General features: G+C 61.7%; 2 protein-coding genes across 2 annotated transcripts in view; one reads left to right on the top strand and one right to left on the bottom strand.

The window, feature by feature from the left end:
- Window positions 1-14,160, bottom strand: part of Scnn1a (sodium channel, non voltage gated 1 alpha subunit) — a gene marked incomplete at its 3' end in the record, with an annotated part of 18,380 nt that extends 4,220 nt beyond the window's left edge. The window contains exons 1-7 of the mRNA XM_013023593.1: window positions 14,088-14,160; window positions 9,734-10,095; window positions 6,138-6,411; window positions 5,217-5,407; window positions 1,936-2,039; window positions 1,205-1,380; window positions 68-166 (exon numbers count right to left, since the gene is read on the bottom strand). Of these exons, the coding sequence (XP_012879047.1) occupies window positions 68-166; window positions 1,205-1,380; window positions 1,936-2,039; window positions 5,217-5,407; window positions 6,138-6,411; window positions 9,734-10,089 (1,200 nt within the window). The remainder of the gene's footprint in view (window positions 1-67; window positions 167-1,204; window positions 1,381-1,935; window positions 2,040-5,216; window positions 5,408-6,137; window positions 6,412-9,733; window positions 10,096-14,087) is intronic.
- A 2,744-nt stretch (window positions 14,161-16,904) lies between these two features.
- Window positions 16,905-20,270, top strand: Ltbr (lymphotoxin beta receptor (TNFR superfamily, member 3)). The gene is made up of 9 exons (XM_013023671.1): window positions 16,905-17,158; window positions 17,259-17,355; window positions 17,546-17,671; window positions 17,762-17,914; window positions 18,587-18,683; window positions 18,791-18,882; window positions 19,432-19,542; window positions 19,748-19,773; window positions 19,903-20,270. The coding sequence occupies exons 1-9, from the start codon at window positions 17,078-17,080 to the stop codon at window positions 20,167-20,169; spliced, it is 1,050 nt and encodes a 349-aa protein (XP_012879125.1). The 5' UTR covers window positions 16,905-17,077; the 3' UTR covers window positions 20,170-20,270.
- Window positions 20,271-20,683: the final 413 nt, after the last annotated feature.

Genomic DNA, 20,683 nt, shown 5'->3' with positions numbered 1-20,683 from the left:
CGCCCCCTGGGCCCAGCCCCGCCCCCTGGGCCCAGCCCCGCCCCCTGGGCCCAGCCCCGCCCCTGACCTGCTGCGTGTACTTGGCCGGGTAGAGGTTGCGCACGGGGACGTCGCTGCCGTTCTCCGTGCAGTCGCTGTAGTCGCCCCCGAGCCTGTGCAGGGCCTCCTGCGGGCGCGCGGGGCGGGGTCAGAGGGCACGGGGTCTCCCACACGACGCCCCTCCTCCTCCTCCTCCCACAGCCCGGCCGCGCCCGCGGGTCCCCGCCGCCACGTGACCTCCTCTACCCCACGTGCCGGCGCCAGACCAATCCGAGCGCTCGCGCCACACGTGACCCCTTCCCCGGGCACGTGGCTGCCCTACTGCGCGCGCCTCTCCAGACCAGCACGTGACCCCTTCCCAAGCACGTGGCTGCCCTACTGCACGCGCCCTCGCGCATGCACGCCTCTCCAGACCAGCACGTGACTCCCTGGCGCATGCGCGCGCCTCTCCAGACGAGCACGTGGCTGCCCTACTGCACGCGCCCTCGCGCATGCGCGCGCCTCTCCAGACCAGCACGTGACTCCCTGGCGCATGCGCGCCTCTCCTTCCCGAGCACGTGGCTGCCCTACTGCACGTGCCCTCGCGCATGCGCGCCTCTCCAGACCAGCACGTGACCCCCCCTCGCGCACGCGCGCCTCTACAGGCGAGCACGTGAACCCTTCCCGAGCACGTGGCTGCCCTACTGCATGCGCCCTCGCGCTTGCGCGCGCCTCTCCAAACCAGCACGAGACCGCCCCCCAGCCTTGCGCATGCTCACAGAGCTCTCCCCCCCCCACCTGCCTTGCCTTGCGCATGCTCACGGAGCCCCCCCCCCGCCTTGCGCATGCTCACGGAGCCCCCCCGCCTTGCGCATGCTCACGGAGCCCCCTGCCTTGCGTATGCTCACGGAGCCCCCTGCCTTGCGCATGCTCACGGAGCCCCCCGCCTTGCGCATGCTCACGGAGCCCCCTGCCTTGCGCATGCTCACGGAGCCCCCCTGCCTTGCGCATGCTCACGGAGCCCCCCCCCCGCCTTGCGCATGCTCACGGAGCCCCCCCCTTGCGCATGCTCACGGAGCCCCCTGCCTTGCGCATGCTCACGGAGCCCCCTGCCTTGCGCATGCTCACGGAGCCCCCCCCCCGCCTTGCGCATGCTCACGGAGCCCCCTGCCTTGCGCATGCTCACGGAGCCCCCTGCCTTGCGCATGCTGATGGAGGTCTCCACGCCCGGCCGCAGGTTGAAGCCGCCGTCGTCCATGAAGGCCGGCTCGTCCTGCCCGTGCACCGTCACCCGCGCGCCCGTCACCGTCGACAGCAGCGGGATGAAGTCGTGCTGCTCCGTGCGCAGCGTCAGCGACAGGCCTGCGGGGGTCGGGGGTCAGCGAGGGCCTGGAGGGGGGTCGGGGGTCAGCGACAGGCCTGGGGGGTGAGGGGTCAGCGAGGGGCCTGGGGGGGGGTCGGGGGTCAGGGACAGGCCTGGGGGGGTCAGGGGTCAGCGACAGGCCTGGGGGCGTCAGGATCAGGCCTGGGGGGTCAGGGGTCAGCGAGGGCCTGGGGGGGTCGGGGGTCAGTGACAGGCCTGTGGAGGTCAGGGGTCAGCGACAGGCCTGCGGGGGCCGGGGGTCATCGACGGGCCTGGGGGGTCGGGGGTCAGGGACAGGCCTACGGGGGTCAGGGATCAGCGACAGGCCTGGGGGGATCGGGGGTCAGCGACAGGCCTGGGGGCGTCAGGATCAGGCCTGGGGGGTGAGGGGTCAGGGACAGGCCTGCGGGGGTCGGGGGTCAGGGACAGGTCTGGGGGGTCAGGGGTCGGGGACAGGCCTGCCCACCCCGCCCACCCCGTCCCATCTGCCTCTCCATCTCCGGCTCTGCTGCTCGGGGCAGCCCAGGCCCCGCATCCCCGGAGGGGCCGCTCACCGTTGTTGATGCCGGGCATGGAGGACATCCAGAGGTGGGAGCTGTTCTTGCTGTTGAAGGTGTAGCAGTTCCCGTACATGGGGTGGTGGAAGTGGGAGTAATTCCTTACCAGGAGAGGGAGAGGGTCAGAGGGGAAAGGGCACGGGGTCACCACAGCCAGAGCAGACCACTCTCCCTTCGCCCCAGTCAGGCCACGCACCCGCGTGAGCGTGCTGGGCGTTTCCCCAGCCCAGGGGACGCGGGACCCGCGTGGGTGTCTGAGGTGCCAGCACCCGTGACTCACCCCTGCAGTCCCGGCTACTCCAGGGGCTGAGAGCTGAGGAGCAAAGGTCAGAGCCAACCAGAGCAGGAAGGTCTGTGCCAGACTCTTCAACGAACCAGCAAAAAGCTGGACGTGGAGGTGTGGCTCAAGGGGTAGAGCAGGTGTCTGCCAGTGAGCTAAAGGACAGGGCCCGGCCAGGCCCTGAGTTCAAGGCCCAGTACTGGTGCGCATGCGCACACACAGACACACACAATGTCACCTAACTCTTAGTTCCCCATTTGGATTGCGAGTTCCTGTGCGTCACCTTGGGCTAGGTGAAGAGTTCTGGACTTACAGGAGGCCCAAGAGGCGCTCAACCGGTAGTTGTGCAGGGGGTGGATGAGGGAAATGAAGACATCGATGCAAACGGGGTCAGAGGAGACAAAGGGGAGGGAACCCAGAGCCCAGGGCATGAATGAGGCCAAGCATATGTCGCAGGCTTCACACGTCAGCATGGCTCCCATGGGGTAACCCCCCCCCCAAAGCTCATCTCTTGCAATGGGAAACACAATAGCAAACCACAGAGGACCAAGAACCAGGGGACAGAAAGGGACTGAGGGGCCCTGTTCTACCACTCCGCCATCTTTGTTGTTGGTTGTAGGACTTGAACTCAGGGCCTGGGCGCCATCCCTGAGCACTTCTGCTCAAGGCTACTGCTTTACCACTTTGAGCCCACAGCTCTACTTCCGGTTTTCTGGTGGTTCATTGGAGAGAAGAGTCTCAGGGACTTTCCTGCCCGGGCTGTCTTTGAACCTTGGTCCTCAGATCTCAGCCTCCTGAGTCGCTGGGATGACAGGTGTGAGCCACCGGCTCTGCCATCTTTTTTTTCCTGTGTGCTGGTATTGGGACTTGAACTCAGGGTCTCATGATCTCATTTGGCTTTTTCACTCCAGGTTGGCACTCTTGCTGCTCAAACCACACCACCACTTCTGGCTTTTTGGTGGTTCATTGGAGATCAAAGAGTGTCACTGACTTTCCTGCCTGGGTTGGCTTTGAACCGCCATCTTGGAACTAGTGACCAGAAAGGCAAAAATGGAAGAAGGAAGAGTTGGAGTCTGATTGTTTGGCCTTGAGCAAGATAGCTTCTCTAAACTCATTCTCTCCACCTGTAAAAGGGATTAGAGCTAGATAATCTGGAATGTTCTATTGGCCTTCAAAACCAAATAGTTAGCCAGGCACTGGTGGCTCACACCTGTAATTCTAACTACTCAGGAGGCTGAGAGCTGAGGATCGTAGTTCAAAGCCAGCTTGGGCAGAAAAGTCTCCATGACACTCTTTGTTTCCAATGAACCAACCAAAAACCAGAAGTGGTGCTGTGGGCCAAGTGGTAGAGCACTAGCCCTGAACAGGAAGAGCACCCAAGCCCTGAGTTCAAGCCCCACAACCAACAAGAAAAAAAAATGGTTACAAGTTAATCTCCTGTAATCCTAGCTTTTCAGGAAGCTGAGCTAGCCTGGACAGAAAAGTCTACCTCCTCCGCCCAGCAAAAACAGGCTGGAGGTATGGCTCAAGTGGTAGAGCACCTTCCTAACAAAGGTGAGGCCCTGAGTTCAAATTCTGCTACGGCCAAAAAACACCACCAATAACAACAAAAGCCTCGTGGCCTGGGGATATTGCTCAGCAGTAGAGAGAGCCTGGGTTTGAACCTCCAGAGCACAGAGTGTCGGGAGAGATTTTTCTGTAGGGGAAAGGGGACGGATGAGAAGCAGATTGGTGCTAAAGGCAGGAGCCACTGGGAAGAACTGGAATCCTTAAATAAGCAGAGGGTCCTGGGTGCGAGACCTCATCTCTAACGGGTTGGAAATGGCTGAGGCTGTGGGAAGTCGCTTAGAGAGACCGAATCTTCATGAATAGAGCTGCGCTTGCAGATCTGGGGCCAGACAGACAAAACCAGGTCTGCTTCCTGATTCCTCTTTCACAGAACCCCTGGACCTTAACACACGGGTCCCGTGCGCTGAGATTCTCCAGCTTCCTCTCTATGAACTTGGAGCTGCAGCGCCACTTCCTGCTTTTTCTGTGATTCATTGGAGATCAGAGACTCGCTGACTTTCTTGCCTGGGCTGGCTTTGAACCTCGATCTGCAGATCTCAGCGTGGCGTGACTCTTCTCTCTAGTAACTACTTCGTTGTAGCTGCAGGAACTGAGCTACAACCTTCCCTGCGGTAGCAGAAGCATGAAGCCCTGGGTTCGATTCCCCAGTAACACATACACAGAAAAGGCCAGAAGTGGCACTGCGGCTCAAGTGGTGGAGCTCAGGGACAGCACCTAGGCCGTGAGTTCAAGACCCACAACCACCAGCAACAGAGGCAGGAAGAAACATTAAAAGGCAAGCGTGGGAGGCCTAGCTCATGTAGTAGAGCAACCCAACCCATGAGGTCCTGAGTTCAAATTCCAGTACTGCCCAAGAAGTAAAACATCAGAACAGTCCAGGTAAGCAAGGATGAGACTCCGGCTGAGGAAATGCCCTCAGCGCTAAGGCCAAGGCGAACCCTGGACTTTCTGGGATTCCAGGCGGGAGTCACGAAGCTGTCCAGCGGGAAAGAGATGAAGGTCACAGGAAGGATTAGTGGCAGGTGCCGGTGACTCACAGCCCAGCCTCTAGTTTCTGTCCTCAAACAAACAGAGGCGAGGTGTGTGTACACTGGCCCTTCCCTAGCTTGCTCTAGCAAGGAGGGGCACCCTACAGAGAGAAGAACGATCCTGGGGGCTTGAACTCACAGCCTGGGCACTGTCCCTCAGCTCTTCAGGGCTGGCGCTCTACCACTTGAGCCATAGCACCCTTCCAGCTTTGGGGGTAGATCCTTGGAGTAAAGAGCCTCACGGATCCCGCCCCCAGGGCTGGCCTCCAAGTGTGATCCTCAGCTCTCAGCCTCCACCAGCGCCAGGCTGCAGGGCCTCTGCCCACCAAGCAGGACGGCGGGTGAGCTGGTGGAGCGTGGGCTGCCCCCCAGCCCGGGAAGCAGGCCGGCCGGGCGCTCACCCCTGGCTGCAGGGCGCCTGGTTGAAGCGGCAGGTGAAGATGAAGTTGCCCGGCGCCGCCTCGTCCAGCGCGGGCAGCGAGTCGGACAGGCGGGACAGGATGTTGATGTAGTGGAAGCGGTACCACTCGCGCACGGCGTCCACCCCGGACGAGTACGTCTGGTAGAAGCAGTCGGATTTGTTCTGGTTGCACTGGACACGGACATCAGAGGTCAGCGGCGCCCGGGGCCCGCGCCTGCCGCCCCCCGCCACCCGGGAGGCTGAGATAGGAGGATCGGGGTTCGAGTCCGGCCTGGAGGGTGTGAGCCGGCCCCGGGGGGCGCATGCGCCACCCCTGAGCCCAGTGAGCGGTGTGCGTGTGCATGCGTGCGCAGGAGCCCCTGCTCCTGACCGCTCTGGACTCTAGTCATCCAGCTGGGCTGGGGCGGGGCCTACCAAGGTAGGCGGGGCTGGGGCGTGGTCTATCAACGTGAGCCCTGGGAGGGGGCGTGGCCACCGATCTGGGCAGAGATCAGGAGAGTGTGATGGCCTTTGCGCCTAGGGACCTGGTTGTGGGCGGAGCCTAGGTGGGTGGGGCCTGGCTGAGGAGGCGGGGCTGCTGTGGGCGTGGCCCTATGGGAGGGCCGTGGATGTATTCTGGCTGGAGGGGTCAGAAGGCTATAGGCGTTACCCTAAGGGGGGCTGGGGTGAGCCTTGGTGGGGCGTAGGCTGTGGTGGGCATCACCAAATGGGGACGTGTGGGCGTGGCCCGGTGGGCGTGACTTGCGGGGTGATGAAGGGGCGTGGTCATGTCGTGGGCGGAGCTCTGGCAGGCGCGGGAACCCAGTGGTGTGGGCGGGCCCTTGGTAAGTGCTGACTGTGGGCTGCTGTGTGGAGGGCGTGGCTTGCGGTGGGCGGGGCCTGCGGCGGGGCGGGGCCTTACCAGCTGGAAGCCGATCTTCCAGTCCCTCCGGTCCACCTGCGGGTTGTTGTCCCGCATGCTGGAGGCGGAGCTGCTGCGCGGGGCACGGGCCCTGTGCGGGACCCGCAGGCGCTGCAGGGGGTGCGGCAGGGGCTGGCGGAGGCCGCGGGGGCCTCGCCGCGCGGCGCGGGGCTGCAGGGCCCCGGAGGCATCGTACTTGTACTTGTACAGGTCGAAGAGCGTCTGCTCGGTGATGCGGTCCAGCTCCTCCAGGTCCTCTTTAATCTCGGGGTATCTGGGGGGCGGGGCGGGCGGGTCACCCGGGGCGGGCGCGGGGCGCAGCCCCCCCACGGGCCCGACCCCCCAAGCCAGCCACTTCCGGCCTCTTGCTGGTTCCCTGGCTGCCCGGGCTGCCTTCGAGCCGCGATCCTCGGATCTCGGCCTCCGGAGGAGCCGGGATTCCAGGCCTGCGCACCGGTGCTGGGGCCTCGAGTTTGGGCCGGGTCCGTCGGAGGCCCAGCAGAGCCGGGATGAGGTGGGGGTCTCACGGCGTGTGTCCTAGGCCAGCCTCCACCCCACACCCTCCGCTCCCCCGCCTCCAAAGCAGCAGGGCGCACCGGCCCGGCCAGGCAGGGCCATCTTTTCGCCGTCCCTCCGCTGGCCATGTCCCTCAGCCGGGGGACGTCCCAGGGATGGCTGCCTCACCCCAGCCTCCCTCACCGTCCATCCTCTGCCCGCGCAGCCATGACTCACACACAGGAAGCACCCAGCTGGCTGGACCCGCCTGTCCACACTCACCAGCAGCCCCAGGCCGGAGCCCGCAGCCCGGCCCCGCCCCCGAGCTGCAGCCACGCCCCTTGAGCTGCAGCCACGCCCCCCGAGCTGCAGCTCCACCACTGAGCTGCAGCCCCTCCTCCTGGCCACGCCCCCTGAGCTGGAGCTCCACCCCCGAGCTGCAGCTCCACCCCCGAGCTGCAGTCCCTCCTCCTGGCCACGCCCCCTGAGCTGCAGCCCCGCCCTGAGCTGCAGCCCCTCCTCCTGGCCACGCCCCCTGAGCTGCAGTCCCTCCTCCTGGCCACGCCCCCTGAGCTGCAGCCCCTCCTCCTGGCCACGCCCCCTGAGCTGCAGCCCCGCCCCGCCCCTGGACTCCCAGCCCTGTTCCACCCCAGGAGGCCCCGCTCTCTCCCGCCTAAAATGCACCACACAGGGGCCAGGAAGGTGCTCAGGGGTAGAGCGCTTGCCTAGAATGCATGAGGCCCTGGGTTCGATTCCTCAGCACCGTAGAAGCAGAAAAAGCCGGAAGTGGTGCTGTGGCTCAAGTGGTGGAGCGCTCGCCTTGAGCTGAAGAGCTGAGGGACAGCGCCCAGGCCCCGAGTTCAGGCCCCACGACCGACAAAATGCCAAAGGACAGGGGCAGGGCTCAAGCAGTGGAGTTTGTGCAGCCAGCGCTCTGAGTTCAATCCCCTGTGCTACCAAGAAAATGGAAGAGCAAATATATATATATGTATATATGTATATATATATATTTTTTTTAATGCCACTCTCCTGGACGCGTCCGGCTTCAATGAGATCATATGCAGAAAGCCTCCAGCTCGGGGAAGCCTGGAGCAGGCGCTGGGTCCCCCAGGCCTGGCCGCCCTCAGACACCCCATCCCGTCCCCCTGGGGCTTGGTCCTGGCCTGTTTAGACTGCCTGAAGCCAGCGGGAGGCTGAGCACTCAAAGTCACCCCATATCAAGTTGACATCTTCCCAACCGCAAGTATTTATTGAAGGCCTACCAACCTTGCCCAGGGCTGCCACCCCCACTCACCTCCCAAAAGGGGGGGGGGAGGGGGAGGGGGAGGGGAAGCTGGGAGAATGAGGCTGAAGGCGGAGAACCAACCAGAGGTGAAAAAATCAACATCAAGAATTCCCTGACTCCTGGGAACATTCCTCTTGGTAAGAGGTAGAAGTCCGGCACCTGTGGCACACACCTGTAATCCCAGCTACCGGGGAGGCTGAAAGCTAACCATAGTGATTCAACAGCTAGGGGGGAAAAAAGCCCCGGAGACTCTTTATCTTGAGTTAACTGGCAAAAAGCTGGCCCAGAGGCGTGGCTCAAGGGAGGTAGAGCCCTGTTGGTCTCTATCCTAAGGATCACAAGGAAGAAGTCTTTTCTCTCCCAGAGGAGAATTGTCCCAGCCCTGATTAGTCAGTGACAGGCTGGGTTGGGGGGGCGGGGAACCGTACCTCAACAATCCACAGTCATAAAAGATCTTCCACTCCTCAGATGCCATTTTTTACCGCCTGCTGGGGTGGTTCTGCTCTGAGTGTGTCCTTTTGTGCCAGTACTGGGGCTTGAACGCAGGGCCCTGAACTCTCACCGATCTTTTTTCTGTTGATGTTGTGCAAGGCTGGCCCTCTGCTACTTGAGCCATAGCTCCACTCCGGCTTTTTGCTGGTTCACGGGAGATCAGAGTCTCATGGACTTTTCCTGCCCAGGCTGGCTTCAAACCTTGATCCTCAGATCTCAGCCTGCTGAGTGGCTGGGATTACAGGCGTGAGCACCAGCGCCTTTCTTACAGGTTAGCTTTCGGTCCCCTGGGGGACCTAGCGGGCCAGGTACTTGGCCTTTAGTAAAAGTGTTTGAATTATTCATGAGTCCCTTTCAAGCCAGCGTCTCTAACAGTGTGTCTGGCTTGACCCCGGTGTGGCCTGGGGGAAAACAGGCAGTGGGGGAGGGAGGGAGCTACAAACACTGGTCCCTCCCCTCCCCTTCTAGGTTACCACCCCATCCAGACCCAAAGTACCTGGGACACGCTCTGGTGTGTGTGTTTTTGGTGTCAGGGCCTTTGCACATGCTACGCATGCGCTCTCCCGCACCCCCCCCCCCCGCATACACACACACATACACACACACAGCCTTTTCTTTATCTTTCTTTTCTGTTTTGGTCAGACAAGGGGCTTGAACTCGGGGCCTGGGCGCTGTCCCTCAGCTCTTCAGCTCAAGGCTGGCGCTCTACCACTTGAGCCACAGCACCACTTCCGGTTTTCTGGTGGTGCATTGGAGATCAGAGTCTCACAGACTTTCCTGCCCTGGCTGGCTTTGAACCAGGATCCTCAGATCTCAGCCTCCTGAGTCTCTAGGAGGTATGAGCCACCAGAGCCTAGCTTTTTTTTTCTTGCTTGCCAATACCAGGACTTGAACTCAGGGATTGGCCCTCTACCACTCGAGCCACACCTCCAGCCCTGTTTCTTTTTTTTTGGGGGGGGTGGATAATTGGAGATGAGAATCTCATGGACTTTTCTGCCCCCACCCAGGCTGACCTCAAACTTCGATCCTCCAGACCTCAGCCTCCTGAGGTATAGCTAGGAACTAGAGAAGCCCCTATGGTTTTGCTCTCTGGCTCCAAGGAAGGATGGGACTGAACTGAATCCAGTCTTTAAGGACCAGCACGCCCTGCTTTGGGGAGGAAAGGGGAGGGGGAGGGCTTGAGGAAGGGAAGCCAAGAGGATAGCTCCACTGGACAAAGACATGAATCCACACAAGCCAAAGGTGAAAATCTCCCTGGAGACAGAAAGCATCGGTTCCTCCCCGGGGGGGGGGGGAGGGCGTGCCAGGCAGAGGCCAGACTCACCTGTAGGGGTTGAGGGTGCACACGGTGACCGCCGGGAAGACCAGCTTGTCGGAGTCGAGGTTGATGTTGAGGCTGACCGGGTAGCTGAAGTACTCCTCGAAGAGCAGCGCGAACTGCCAGTACATCATGCCGAAGGTGCAGAGCCACAGCACGGCCCAGAAGGCGGTCTTCATGCGGTTGTGCCGGGAGCACACCAGCCGGATGGCGCCGTGGATGGTGGTGTTGTTACAGAAGAACCCGAAGAGCTCGCGGTACGAGCGGTGGAACTCGATCAGCGCCTCCTCATCCTCCGTGGGAGGCTGGGGGGCCGCGGGTTCGGGCCCCGGCCCCGGCTCCTCCCGCTTGTCTCCCTTCATGGGGCCCTGACGGATGGAGATTGCAGGGGGGAGGGCGGGAGAGGCAAGAGGCAACATCGAAGCTGAGCTGGGGGGAAGGTGCTGGGTGCTAAGTACTCCCCCCACTCAGAGTCCTTACTGTGGATCGGGGGGGGTGACTCACCCTCCCCTCTGCCCCCCCTCGCCCTCTGCCCCCCCGGCCTCTAGTGTGTACCCCTCTTTGTCTCTCCAGCCTCTCTGATCGCTCCTCTCTTCTTCCTCCCACCTGCGAGTCCCGACTTTCTTCCCAGGGATCTGCCAGGCGGGTCGGTGACTCCCGGCTCCCCGGGGTGGCTGGCAGCGACCGGTTCCTTTCCAGTCGGATCTGGTAGATCTATCTCTCCCACCCTCTCACCTGACAGGTGCAGGGCCCGGCCCGCCCGCCCCGCCCGCCCGCCGGCCGGGGATGAGAGGCGCGCACAGCTCATTAGCATCTCAATTAAAGGTGAGCAGGGCGCAGGGCGGGGCGGAGGAGGAGTCTGGGATGGGAGCTGGCCCCAGGGAAGAGCACTGGGGGGACTGGACGGGAATGTGGAGGGGGCATCGGGGAGAAGATGGGAGCTAGGCAGACAGGAGGCCCAGCAGGTGAGACAGACATGTGTGTGTGTGTCTGTCTGTCTGTGTGTCTGTCTGTGTGTCTGTGTGTCCATCCCAGGCTTGGAACTCAGCGCCTGGCAGCCGCTGTCCCTTAGCCTTTTCTCTCTCAAAAGATGGCGCTCTACCCCGTGAGCCACAGCACCACTTCCAGCTTTTGGGTGGTTCATCGGAGCTAAGAGTCTTATGGACTTTCCTGCCCAGGCTGGCTTGGAACCGCGATCCTCCTATTTCAGCCTCCTGAGTAGCTGGGCTGCTGACAGGCCAGGACGGGGCAGATCCCGAACCAAGTTGGAGATCCTGCACCCCCGGGCGCTTGTGGCTCCCGCCTGTCATCCCAGCTCCTCGGGAGGCTGAGAGCTGAGGATCGCGGTTCAAGGCCAGCCCTGGCAAGAAAGTCCCTGAGACCCTAGCTCCAAGGAACCACTAGAAAATCGAAAGTGGCACTGTGGCTCAAGGGGTAGAGCGTCAGCCTTGAGCTGAAGAGCGGAGGGACAGCGCCCAGGCCCTGAGTTCAAGACCTGCAACCCACCAACCAACACACACACACACACACCGAGCAGAGAAGACAGAAAAATGGGGGACCAGCCCTGGGAGCCAGAAGCAAGGGGCCAGTAATCCAGCTGTCTCCTAGAAAGTGGGGTGCTTCCTCTGTCTGGGGAGGGACTCCCCTCCCCCCTAGATCAGCCTCACCCCAAAGCCCTGGGGGAAGAAACAAGGGGCCTCCAGCCTCATCCTCTTCTTCCTCTTCCTCCTCCCCATCCTTCCTCCCTCCCTCCCGGCTCCCTTCCCCTCACCCCTCCCTCCAGCCCTCACCCCGGCTTTGTCTGGGCTTGGGAGGCGCCCAGGTGAGGTCAGGGCTGGGCCTGGGCCGGGGACATTGTGTTCCCTTTCTAAGCCACTGGCCGCCCAGGTTGGAATGTGTCCTGCCCTCCTGTGCTGCTCCTGGGCGGGTGGAATGCGGCGCTGGCGGGCTGAGAGGTAGGGCTGCGTGCTCCAGGGCTGGTGGGCAGGGCCTGGGGAGAGGCAGACGCGGAGGCCGGGGCTGGAAGGAGTGGGGGACACCCTGGGTTTCTTTTCGTTCTCTGAGCCTGACCCCCCAGCCGGAGGATAAAAAGCTGCCAGCAGCAGCCGAGCGCTGGAGCACCCGCCTGTAATCCCGGCTACTCAGGAGGCTGAGATCAGGCCTTGGAAACTCGGGTCCCCCCTTCCACCTCCCTACCCAGCCGCCGCCATTGGGAAAGTCTGGGAAGCTCTTATCTCCAGAGAACCAGCGAAAAGCCGGAAGCGGAGCTGTGGCTCAAGGGGTAGAGCACCAGCTGGGAACAGGCAAGACAAGCCAGAACACAAAAGGTCCTGAGTTCAAGTCCCAGGACTGGCACCAAAAACAATAGAGACCAACATAGGAGATTCCCTTCTAAAACCCCAGGACCCACCCTGCCCTAAGACCTGTGGGACACACTGCCCCCCTTCCCCCCCCTCCCCCCCTCCTCCCCCCCTCCTGCTTCTCCAGCAGCGCACAGGTACCACGGTAGCTGGTAGCCAGATAAGGATCCTGAGAACAGAGATAAGCAGCTGTGGGAATCTAGGGGAGAGAGGGAGGGGGAGGCAGGGGGGAGGGGGAAGAGAGGGTACACAGCACCCGAGATTCCAGGCACCCCCGCATTGCATTTTTGTTTTGTTTTGTGCCAGTCCTGGGGCTCGAACTCGGGGCCTGGGCGCTGTCCCTCAGCTCTTCAGCTCAAGGCTGGCGCTCTACCACTTGAGCCACAGCGCCACGTCCGGTTTTCTGGTGGTTCCTGGGAGATCAGAGTCTCAAGGACTTTCTTGCCCCAGCTGGCTTTGAACCCTGATCCTCCAGTCTCAGCCTCCTGTGTGGCCGGGATGACGGGCGGGAGCCACCAGTGCAAATGCGTTTCTTCAAGAACAAAATAGAAAAGTACCAGACACCCGTGGCTCCCGCCTGTCATCCCAGCCGCTCAGGAGGCTGAGACTGGAGGATCACGGTTCAAAGCCAGCCCGGGACAGGAAAGTCCATGAGACTCTGATCTCTAATGAGCCACCAAAAAGCCAGAAGTGGAGCTGTGGCTCAAGTGTAGAGCACTCGCCTTTGAGCTAAGGGACAGTAGTAGCGCCCAGGCCCTGAGTTCAAACCCCCAGGACAGACAGACACACACACACACACACTTTCTCCAAGTCCAGCCTGGGCTGTGTGTGTCTGTGGAGAGTCTAGATCAGGCAGAAATGGACTCTCTCTGCTTGTTTGTCCTGTCTTCTGCCCGGAAAAATGTCTCCAGGAAGGAGCGGGAGGGAGAGCGGGGAGGAGGGGGGGAGGGAGGGAGGGAGGGCCGGGCTCTGTCTGTGTTTTCCAAATAAAGAAACTGACCGCGCACAGGCCGGTTGCTCACCCCAAATATTCCACAGCAGCCAGAAGATGCGCAGCTCTCTGCTGGGGTTGGATACTGAAGAGCTCCCGTTCTCCCTCCCTCCCTCCCTCCCTCCCTCCCTTTCTTCTCTTCCTTCCTTCCTTTCCTTCCTTCCTTTTCTTCCTTCCTTCCTCTCCTTCCTTCCCTCCTTCCTTCCTTCCCTCCTCCCTCCCTCCTTCCTTCCTTCCCTCCCTCCTTCCTTCTTTCCTATCCTTCTTCCTTCTCCTTCCTTCCTTCTTTCCCGTCTTTCTTCCTTTCTTTCCTTCCTGTCTTCCTTTCTTTCTTTCCTTCCTTCCTGTCTTCCTTTCTTTCCTTCCTTCCTTCCTTCTTTCCTATCCTTCTTCCTTCTCCTTCCTTCTTTCCTGTCTTCCTTCATTTCCTTCCTTTCTTCCTTCCCTCCCTTCCTCCTTCCTTCCCTCTCTCCTTCCTCTCTTCCTCCCTCTTTCCCCCTTTCTCTCGCTGTGTCAGTCCCGGGGCTTGAACTCAGGGCCTGGGCACTGTCTCTGCGCTTTCTCACTCAAGGCTGGCGCTCTACCACTTGAACCGCAGCTCCACTTCCAGCTTTTCGCTGGCTCATGTGAGATCAGAGTCTCACGGGCTTTCCTGCCCGGGCTGGCTTTGAACCGCGATCCTCAGATCTCAGCCCCTGAGCAGCTGGGGTGACAGGCGTGCGCACCGGCCCCGCAGCGTCTGCCGCGGTCACCCCGATCACGCAGCCACAGCTGGCAGCACATCTGGAGCTGAGAGCCAGGAGGAGGCGCTGGCTCCATTCCTAAAGCTCCTTTCTCAGAGGAGCCTGGAAACTTCTAGAAAACCCATTCCACCTGGAGCCAGGCCGTGTCCACTAGCATCCCCCAAATTGGGGGAGGAGGGAAGCAGGGCTCATCACTCAGCTCCCTCACTGATCTAGAAGGTTCTGGAAAGTTCCCTCCTTGCCCTGTTCTATTTGGGAGTCAGTACCTGAAGTCCATCTCCGGGCTTTGGGAGACGATGGGCCGGGCCTGGGGTGGCGGGGGCTGTGACCTTGGCATGTCCTTGGGGGTGGAGCACGGCCTGGGGTCCCCAGCAGTGGGCCGGGCCCAGCCTGTGGGGAGGAACACAAAGGTCTCCAGTCCTGTGGCTTTGGTCAGGACTCCACCTGGGGACTCCCGCCTGCAATCCCAGCTCCTCGGGAGGCTGAGATCTGAGGATCCCGGTTCGAAGCCAGCCCAGGCAGACAAATCCATGAGTCTCTTAAGTCCAATGAACCACTCGAAAGCTGCGAGTGGAGCTGTGGCCCAAGGGGGTAGAGCATCAGCTTCAAGCAAAAACACCAGGGCACAGCGCCCAGGCCCTGAGTTCAAGTCCTCTTCTCCCACCCCATCTCCATTTTTTAAAAACTTTTTTTGGTCTGTCTTGGGGCTTGAACTCAGGGCCTGAGCGCTGTCCCTGAGCTCTTCAGCTCAAGGCTGGCGCTCTACCCCTTGAGCCACAGCGCCACTTCAGGTTTTCTGGTGGTTCATTGGAGATCAGAGTCTCATGGTCTTCCCTGCCCGGGCTGGCTGTGAACCACGATCCTCAGATCTCAGCCTCCTGAGTAGCTAGGATGACAGGTGGGAGCCAATGGAGCCCGGCACTGCATGTGTTCGTGTGTGTGTGTGTGTGTGTGTGTGTGTGTGTGTGTGTGTGTGTGTGTGTGTACTGGAGCTTGAACTCTGAGCCTGGCCACTCTCTTAGCTTTTTCCACGCAAGATTGGGGCTCTACCACTTGAGTCACACTTCCCCTTCCAGCTTTTTGCTGGTTCACTGGTGATCAGAGTCTCACAGACTTCCCTACCCAGGCTGGCTTCGAACTGTGATCCTCTAATCTCAGCCTCCTGAGGAGCTGGGATTATAGGCGTGAGTACCAGTGCCCAGCCAGCAATCAATTTATTTTCCCTTATGTCATACCAAGCTAAAATGATAAACCAGAAAATTCCTCCTTGTCATCCTCGGCCCAGTGACTTGGCGGGATGTGTAGGAATTCAGCATCTTCCAGCCAGGCACGTGGCTCCCGCCTATAATCCCAGCTACTCCGGAGGCTGAGATTGGAGGATCGCGGTTCAAAGCCAGCCTGGGCAGGAAAGTCTGTGAGACTCTGATCTCCCATGAACCACCCGAAAACCAGAAGTGGTGCTGTGGCTCAACTGGTAGAGCGCCAGCCTTGAGCGGAAGAGCTGAGGGACGGCGCCCAGGCCCTGAGTTCAAGTCCCAGCACTAAATACAAATCAAAAAAATCAAAGCTGCAGGATTAGCTGGGTACGGTGGGAAATTGGAAGGAAGGGAAGCTGGGCACCAGTGGCTCACGCCTGTCGTCCTGGCTACTCAGGAGGCTGAGATCTGAGGATGGGGGTTCGAAGCCAGCCGGGGCAGGAAAGTCGGTGGGACTCTTATCACCAGTGAATCACCAAAAAGCCAGAAGTGGAGCTGTGCCTCAAGTGGTGGAACAGCAGCCTTGAGCAAAAAGCTCAAGGACAGCGCCCAGGCCCCGAGTTCAAACCCCAGGACTGGAAACAAATAAACTAACTAACTAATAACAATAAGAAAAGTAGCAGGCTGCCAGAATCCAGAGTGGACAAGGCCAATTGGCTGCTTCCCGCCTCCACTTGCCCTATCCACCTCCCCATTGGCTGAACCCCTATGGGAAGTGGCAGAAAAGGCTTCTGGGAAATGTAGTTCCAGTCATGGAAACCCAGCTAGAGAATCAGCCTGGTTGATTAGAACAAGGGAAGAGGCCCAGAATCAGAGCTGCGATCTCAGGAGGAGAGGGGAGGCTTCCCCAAAGCCCCTGTGACAGCAGCCAGGACCCGACATGGCGATTACCTGTGGCAAGGGAAGGGCTGTGTAGAGACCTCTTGTAGTACCAGCAATGGCTCCAGAGGGAGAAAGGGCCAGAATCCACAGAAGTGGAAACCTCATCAGCCGACCTGTGAATACACAAGAACACAGGGAAGACACGGATCCCACACGCACGTGCACACGCACACGACACCACACGTTCTGTCATCTTTGTATCTTACCTCAAATCAAAAGAAAAAAAGAGCCAGCCAGGGTGGGCGCTGGTGGCCTCGCCTGTCATCCCAGCGACTCAGGAGGCTGAGATCGGAGGATCTCGGCGCGAGGCCAGCTGGAGGCCATGAGCCTCTTTCTCACCCAATGCACCACCCGAAAGAGAAAGGGGGAAAAAAAGCCAGGAGTGGAGCTGTGGCTCAAGCGGTCGAGCGCCCGGCCTGAGTTCAAACCAAGCCCTGGCACCAGAAAGAACCCCCCTGCACCCCTAAAAAGAAACCATCTCCCAGCTGGGCCGGGCTGTGTCCAGATCAGCTGCTGGGGGGGGCTTGTGTGTGGCTGTGTGGATTTGTGGCTGTTGTTTGGGTTCAGTTCTGGGGTTCAGCCGCCCATCTGTGACCCCCAAATCACCAACTCCTCTGCTCCTGAGCCTCCTGTGCTCCAGCTTTGGGGGGGGCCTTTCCCAGGGGTGGGGGGCCTGCAGATCTCCCCCTCCCTCTCCCCTTCCTCCTCCCCCTCCTCCTCCTCCCCCTCCTCCTCCTCCAGGATCTCTGGAGAGGGAGGAGGCCGGGGTTCCGGGCTGGGCGCCGGCTGCCGGCCTCACGTGCTTTCCCGGCCAGGCCTGTTCCTCTTCCCCCCCCTTCCCTACACCCCCAGCTCGATTGCGACAGGCCGGCCCGGCTTCCCGATCCCCGCCTCCCCGGTCATCTCCACCTCTACTTCCTGAGCCGGGCGGCTGCAGGCCTAGAGGCCCGGCCTGGCCGCTGGCCTCCCCTCCGGAGGCCCAGCCTCGCCAGCCCCCCAGCCTCCCCCCCCCCGATCTTGGAGAGTCTCGCTCTCTTCCTGCTCAGCCTCCACCGTGGTGTGGGCACCCTGGGTCTTGGGGGTGTCCCCCACCCCCCGCACACACACCCCAGCCAGCCATGCGTCTACCCTGTGGCCCGGCCTCCACGCCTCTCTTATGGATCCTCTGTGGAGTCCTGGCCGGCTTGGGGTCCCCGATGGTGAGGGAGTGGGGGAGGGAGAGCGGGGCCCAGACATCGGTTTCTGGGGGGGTGAGGGGGGCCCCTGACCTCTGACCCTTGCTTTTTCTCCCCTCCATAGGCCGCCCGCCTGCCCAGGCAGAATCAGACTTGCTGGGAGGAGGAGAAAGAATACTATGAGCCCCGTGTGGGGGTGTGCTGCACCCGATGCCCCCCAGGTAAGAATCCATACCCCCCAAAAAAGAAACCCAGCATGGAAGGGAATGAGACAAAGAGAGGGGCTTCCGTGCAGGGCCGGGACTAAAGGCAGGTGCAGCAACGCTCAGCCAGCCACTGCAGAGAGGGTTGGGAGGGAGGGGGCTCCCGGGGGGCCAGCCTGCTCCCCTCCGCCCCCCACCCCCTCCCCAGGCATGTACGTGTCCACGCAATGCGACGGGACCCAGGACACCGTGTGCGCCGCCTGCCCCGAGCACTCCTTCAACGAGCACTGGAACCACGTGAAGCAATGCCAGATGTGCCGGCCCTGCGACACGGGTGCGTGGGGGAGGGGGCGGCGGGGGGCGGGGGACCCCTCTTTCTCTGATCCGCCCCCCCATCGCCTCTCCTCCCCACCCCACCCCGCAGTGCTGGGCTTTGAAGAGGTCGCCCCGTGCAACCGCACGCACCAGAGCCAGTGTCGCTGCCAGCCCGGCACCAGCTGCTTCTTCTGGGACTCCAAGTGTGCGCACTGCCAGCCGCTGCTGCCCTGCCCGCCGGGCACGGAGGTGGACACGGCAGGTCAGGGGCTGCCGGGCGAGGGAGGCCGGGGGAGGGAGGCCGGGGGAGGGAGGCCGGGCGAGGGAGGCCGGGAGAGGGAGGCCAGGGGAGGGAGGCTGAATCAGGGAGGCTGGGTGGGGGAGGCTGAGGGAGGCCGGGCAGGGGAGGCCGGGCAGGGACAGTCATCCTCTAGGAAACACCCCTTGTCATAAAATGCCCCTTCTTGGCTGAGCGCCGTGGCTCCCGCCTGTCATCCCGGCCACTCAGGAGGCTGAGATCTGAGCATCGCGGTTCAAAGCCAGCCTGGGCAGGAAAAGGCCATGAAGCTCTTTTGTTGTTGTTGTTGTTGTCGGTTGTGGGTCATGAACTCTGGGCCTAGGCGCTGTCCCTCAGCTCTTCAGCTCAAGGCTGGCGCTCTACCACTTGAGCCACGGTGCCACTCCCGGTTTTCTGGTGGTTTATTGGAGATCAGAGTCTCACAGTCTCTCCTGCCCGGGCTGGCTTTGAACCGCGATCCTCCGATCGCAGCCTCTTGAGCAGCCAGGGTGACAGGCCTCGAGCCGCTCCTTCCAGCCTTTTTCTGTGTGTGCGGTGCCGAGGATTCGAACCCGGGGCTTCATGCACGCCGGGTGAGCGCTCTACCACTGAGCCGCCGGCCCAGCCGCAGCCCGTCTGTGCGTCTTTTCACGGCAGGTGAACATGACGAGGGCCCGCCGCGCTGCCTGCCCTGCAAGGCGGGCTTCTTCCAGAACGCCTCCTCCCCCAGCGCCCGCTGCCAGCCGCACACGAGGTGAGGACCCCCGTGTCCTCCCCCCCCCCGGGCCGCCCGGGCCCCAGGGCCCCCCCGCTAGGCCGAGCACGGGCAGAGCAGAGACTCACGGCCGCTTCCCCCCGCAGCTGCGAGGATCGAGGCCTAGTAGAGGCAGCGCCGGGCACGCTGGAGACGGACAGGATCTGCCAAAGCCCCCCACAGCCCCCCGATGCGCCAGGTGCGTGTGTGCGCAGAGAAAACTATTGGAGATGGAAATGAGAGCCAGGCCGGGCACGGTAGCACACGCCTGTAGTCCCAGCACTCCGTCCGCCAGCCCGTGGGGGGCGGATGGCCAGGGCCAAGGCCAGCCTGGGGCTACCTGGTGAGTTCTAGGCTCATCCCCCAGCCGTGAGATCCGGTCTCAGACCCGGAAGGGAAATCTCATTCCCCAGCCAAGATCTCAGGAGGCTGAGATCCCGAGGATCGCGGTTCAAGGCCAGCTAGGGGGAAGGAAAAGTCCGTGAGACTCTGATCTCCAAGGAACCACCGGAAAACCGGACCTGGTGCCGTGGCTCAAAGGGTAGAGCGCCAGCCTAGAGCTGAAGACCTCAGGGACAGCGCCCAGGTCCTGAGTTCAAGTCTCACCACTGACCCCAAAATAACTATAAATAAAAATAGTCATAATAGCTCCGAACCCCGCTGAGTGCCCCCTCTCCGCAGCCTTAGTTGTGCAGAATGGAAATGAGCCATGTCCGCCCCCCTCCCTGCCCTCCCCCCCCCCCTGCAGGAACCGGCGCTGCGCTGCTCGCCCTGGCGCTCTTGGCTCTGCTGGTCCTGGTCTCCAGCCTGACCTGCGCCTGTGCCTGGAGGAGCCATCCGACGCTCTGCAGGAAGCTGGGTAGGAAGGGGCAGGTCCCGGCCCCGCCACGCCCCTCCCTCCCCAGGCCCTCATTTGGAGACCAGGGAGGGGAAGGAGTCTTGCTTGGCCCTCCTGGAATCCCGGAGTAGATGGAGATGGGAGAGGTGGAGGCCCTGGAGGGCTGGAGGGGAGGAGGGTGGAGGTGTGGGGGTGTCAGGCCTGCGTGTTTCACTTTCTCTTGCAGGAAGCCTGCTCAAGAGGCGGCCACAGGTAAGGGGGTGGCTGGTGGGGGGCTCCAGAGGCAGGTGCAAAGGGCCTGGGGCACCAGCATGGGGGGTACAGCAAGTGCAAAGGGCCTGGGGCACAGCCAGGGAGCTGCCCATTCTGTGTCTTCCTCAGGCCGAGGAGTTCTCCTCTGGCCCAGTCCCCAAAGTCAACCCGCCTGTCCCCGACCTGGTGTGGCCGCTGCTGCCGGACCCCGAGGACGTGCCCCCGCCCCCCCTGGGCACCCCCAGAACCCCCATCTTGGAGACAGCGAGGCTCCAACAGCAGAGCCCTGTGGGCCCACCCCGAGAGCCCGAGGTGGAGGCAGGAGAGCCAGGCCCGGTGGCCACTGGTAAGTCGAGGCAGGCCTGCGGGCCACGGCAGGGGAGAGGAAAAGGATGACGGTCGGATGGAAGGAAAAGTCCAGCCGGAGGCAGAGGTTGGGAGGATTGAGGTTTGAGGCCGGCCTCCACAAAAAGTGCGCAAGGCCTGCCCCCTCCCCAATCTCAACCAATGAAACGGCCGGGAGGGGCGGTGTGGGCCTATCAAGAGCGAGTTCCCCAATTAAGGAGGTGGGCGGCCTCCCGCCCCTCACCCGGCCGCCCAGGACGCGGATCAATGGCACCAAGAAGCCGGAAGTGGTGCCGTGGCTCACGCGGTGGAGCGCCCACCTTGAGCTGAGGAAGCTCAGGACAGCACCCAGGCCCCGAGTTCAAATCCCAGGACGGACACATGCGTGCACGTGCACACACAGAGAGAGAGACGCACAGACACACAGAGATACACACAGATACACACACACAGACACACACAGAGATGCACAGACACACAGAGATACACACAGATACACACACACAGATGCACACACAGATACACACAGACACACAGAGATACACACAGATACACACACACAGAC

The sequence above is a fragment of the Dipodomys ordii genome, unplaced genomic scaffold (genome assembly GCF_000151885.1).
Source record: "Dipodomys ordii isolate 6190 unplaced genomic scaffold, Dord_2.0 Scaffold69, whole genome shotgun sequence".
Taxonomy (NCBI): domain Eukaryota; kingdom Metazoa; phylum Chordata; class Mammalia; order Rodentia; family Heteromyidae; genus Dipodomys; species Dipodomys ordii.
The sequence above is the reverse complement of the archived record's forward strand: the minus strand, read 5'-3'. Positions and strand labels throughout refer to the sequence as shown.

Excerpts from the sequence above, each read along its gene's own strand:
- Ltbr (XM_013023671.1), top strand. The coding sequence starts at position 17,078 with ATGCGTCTACCCTGTGGCCCGGCCTCCACGCCTCTCTTATGGATCCTC. Across the intron at positions 17,159-17,258 it reads CCGGCTTGGGGTCCCCGATG|GCCGCCCGCCTGCCCAGGCA; the intron begins GTGAGGGAGTGG and ends TCCCCTCCATAG. Across the intron at positions 19,774-19,902 it reads TGCTCAAGAGGCGGCCACAG|GCCGAGGAGTTCTCCTCTGG; the intron begins GTAAGGGGGTGG and ends TGTCTTCCTCAG.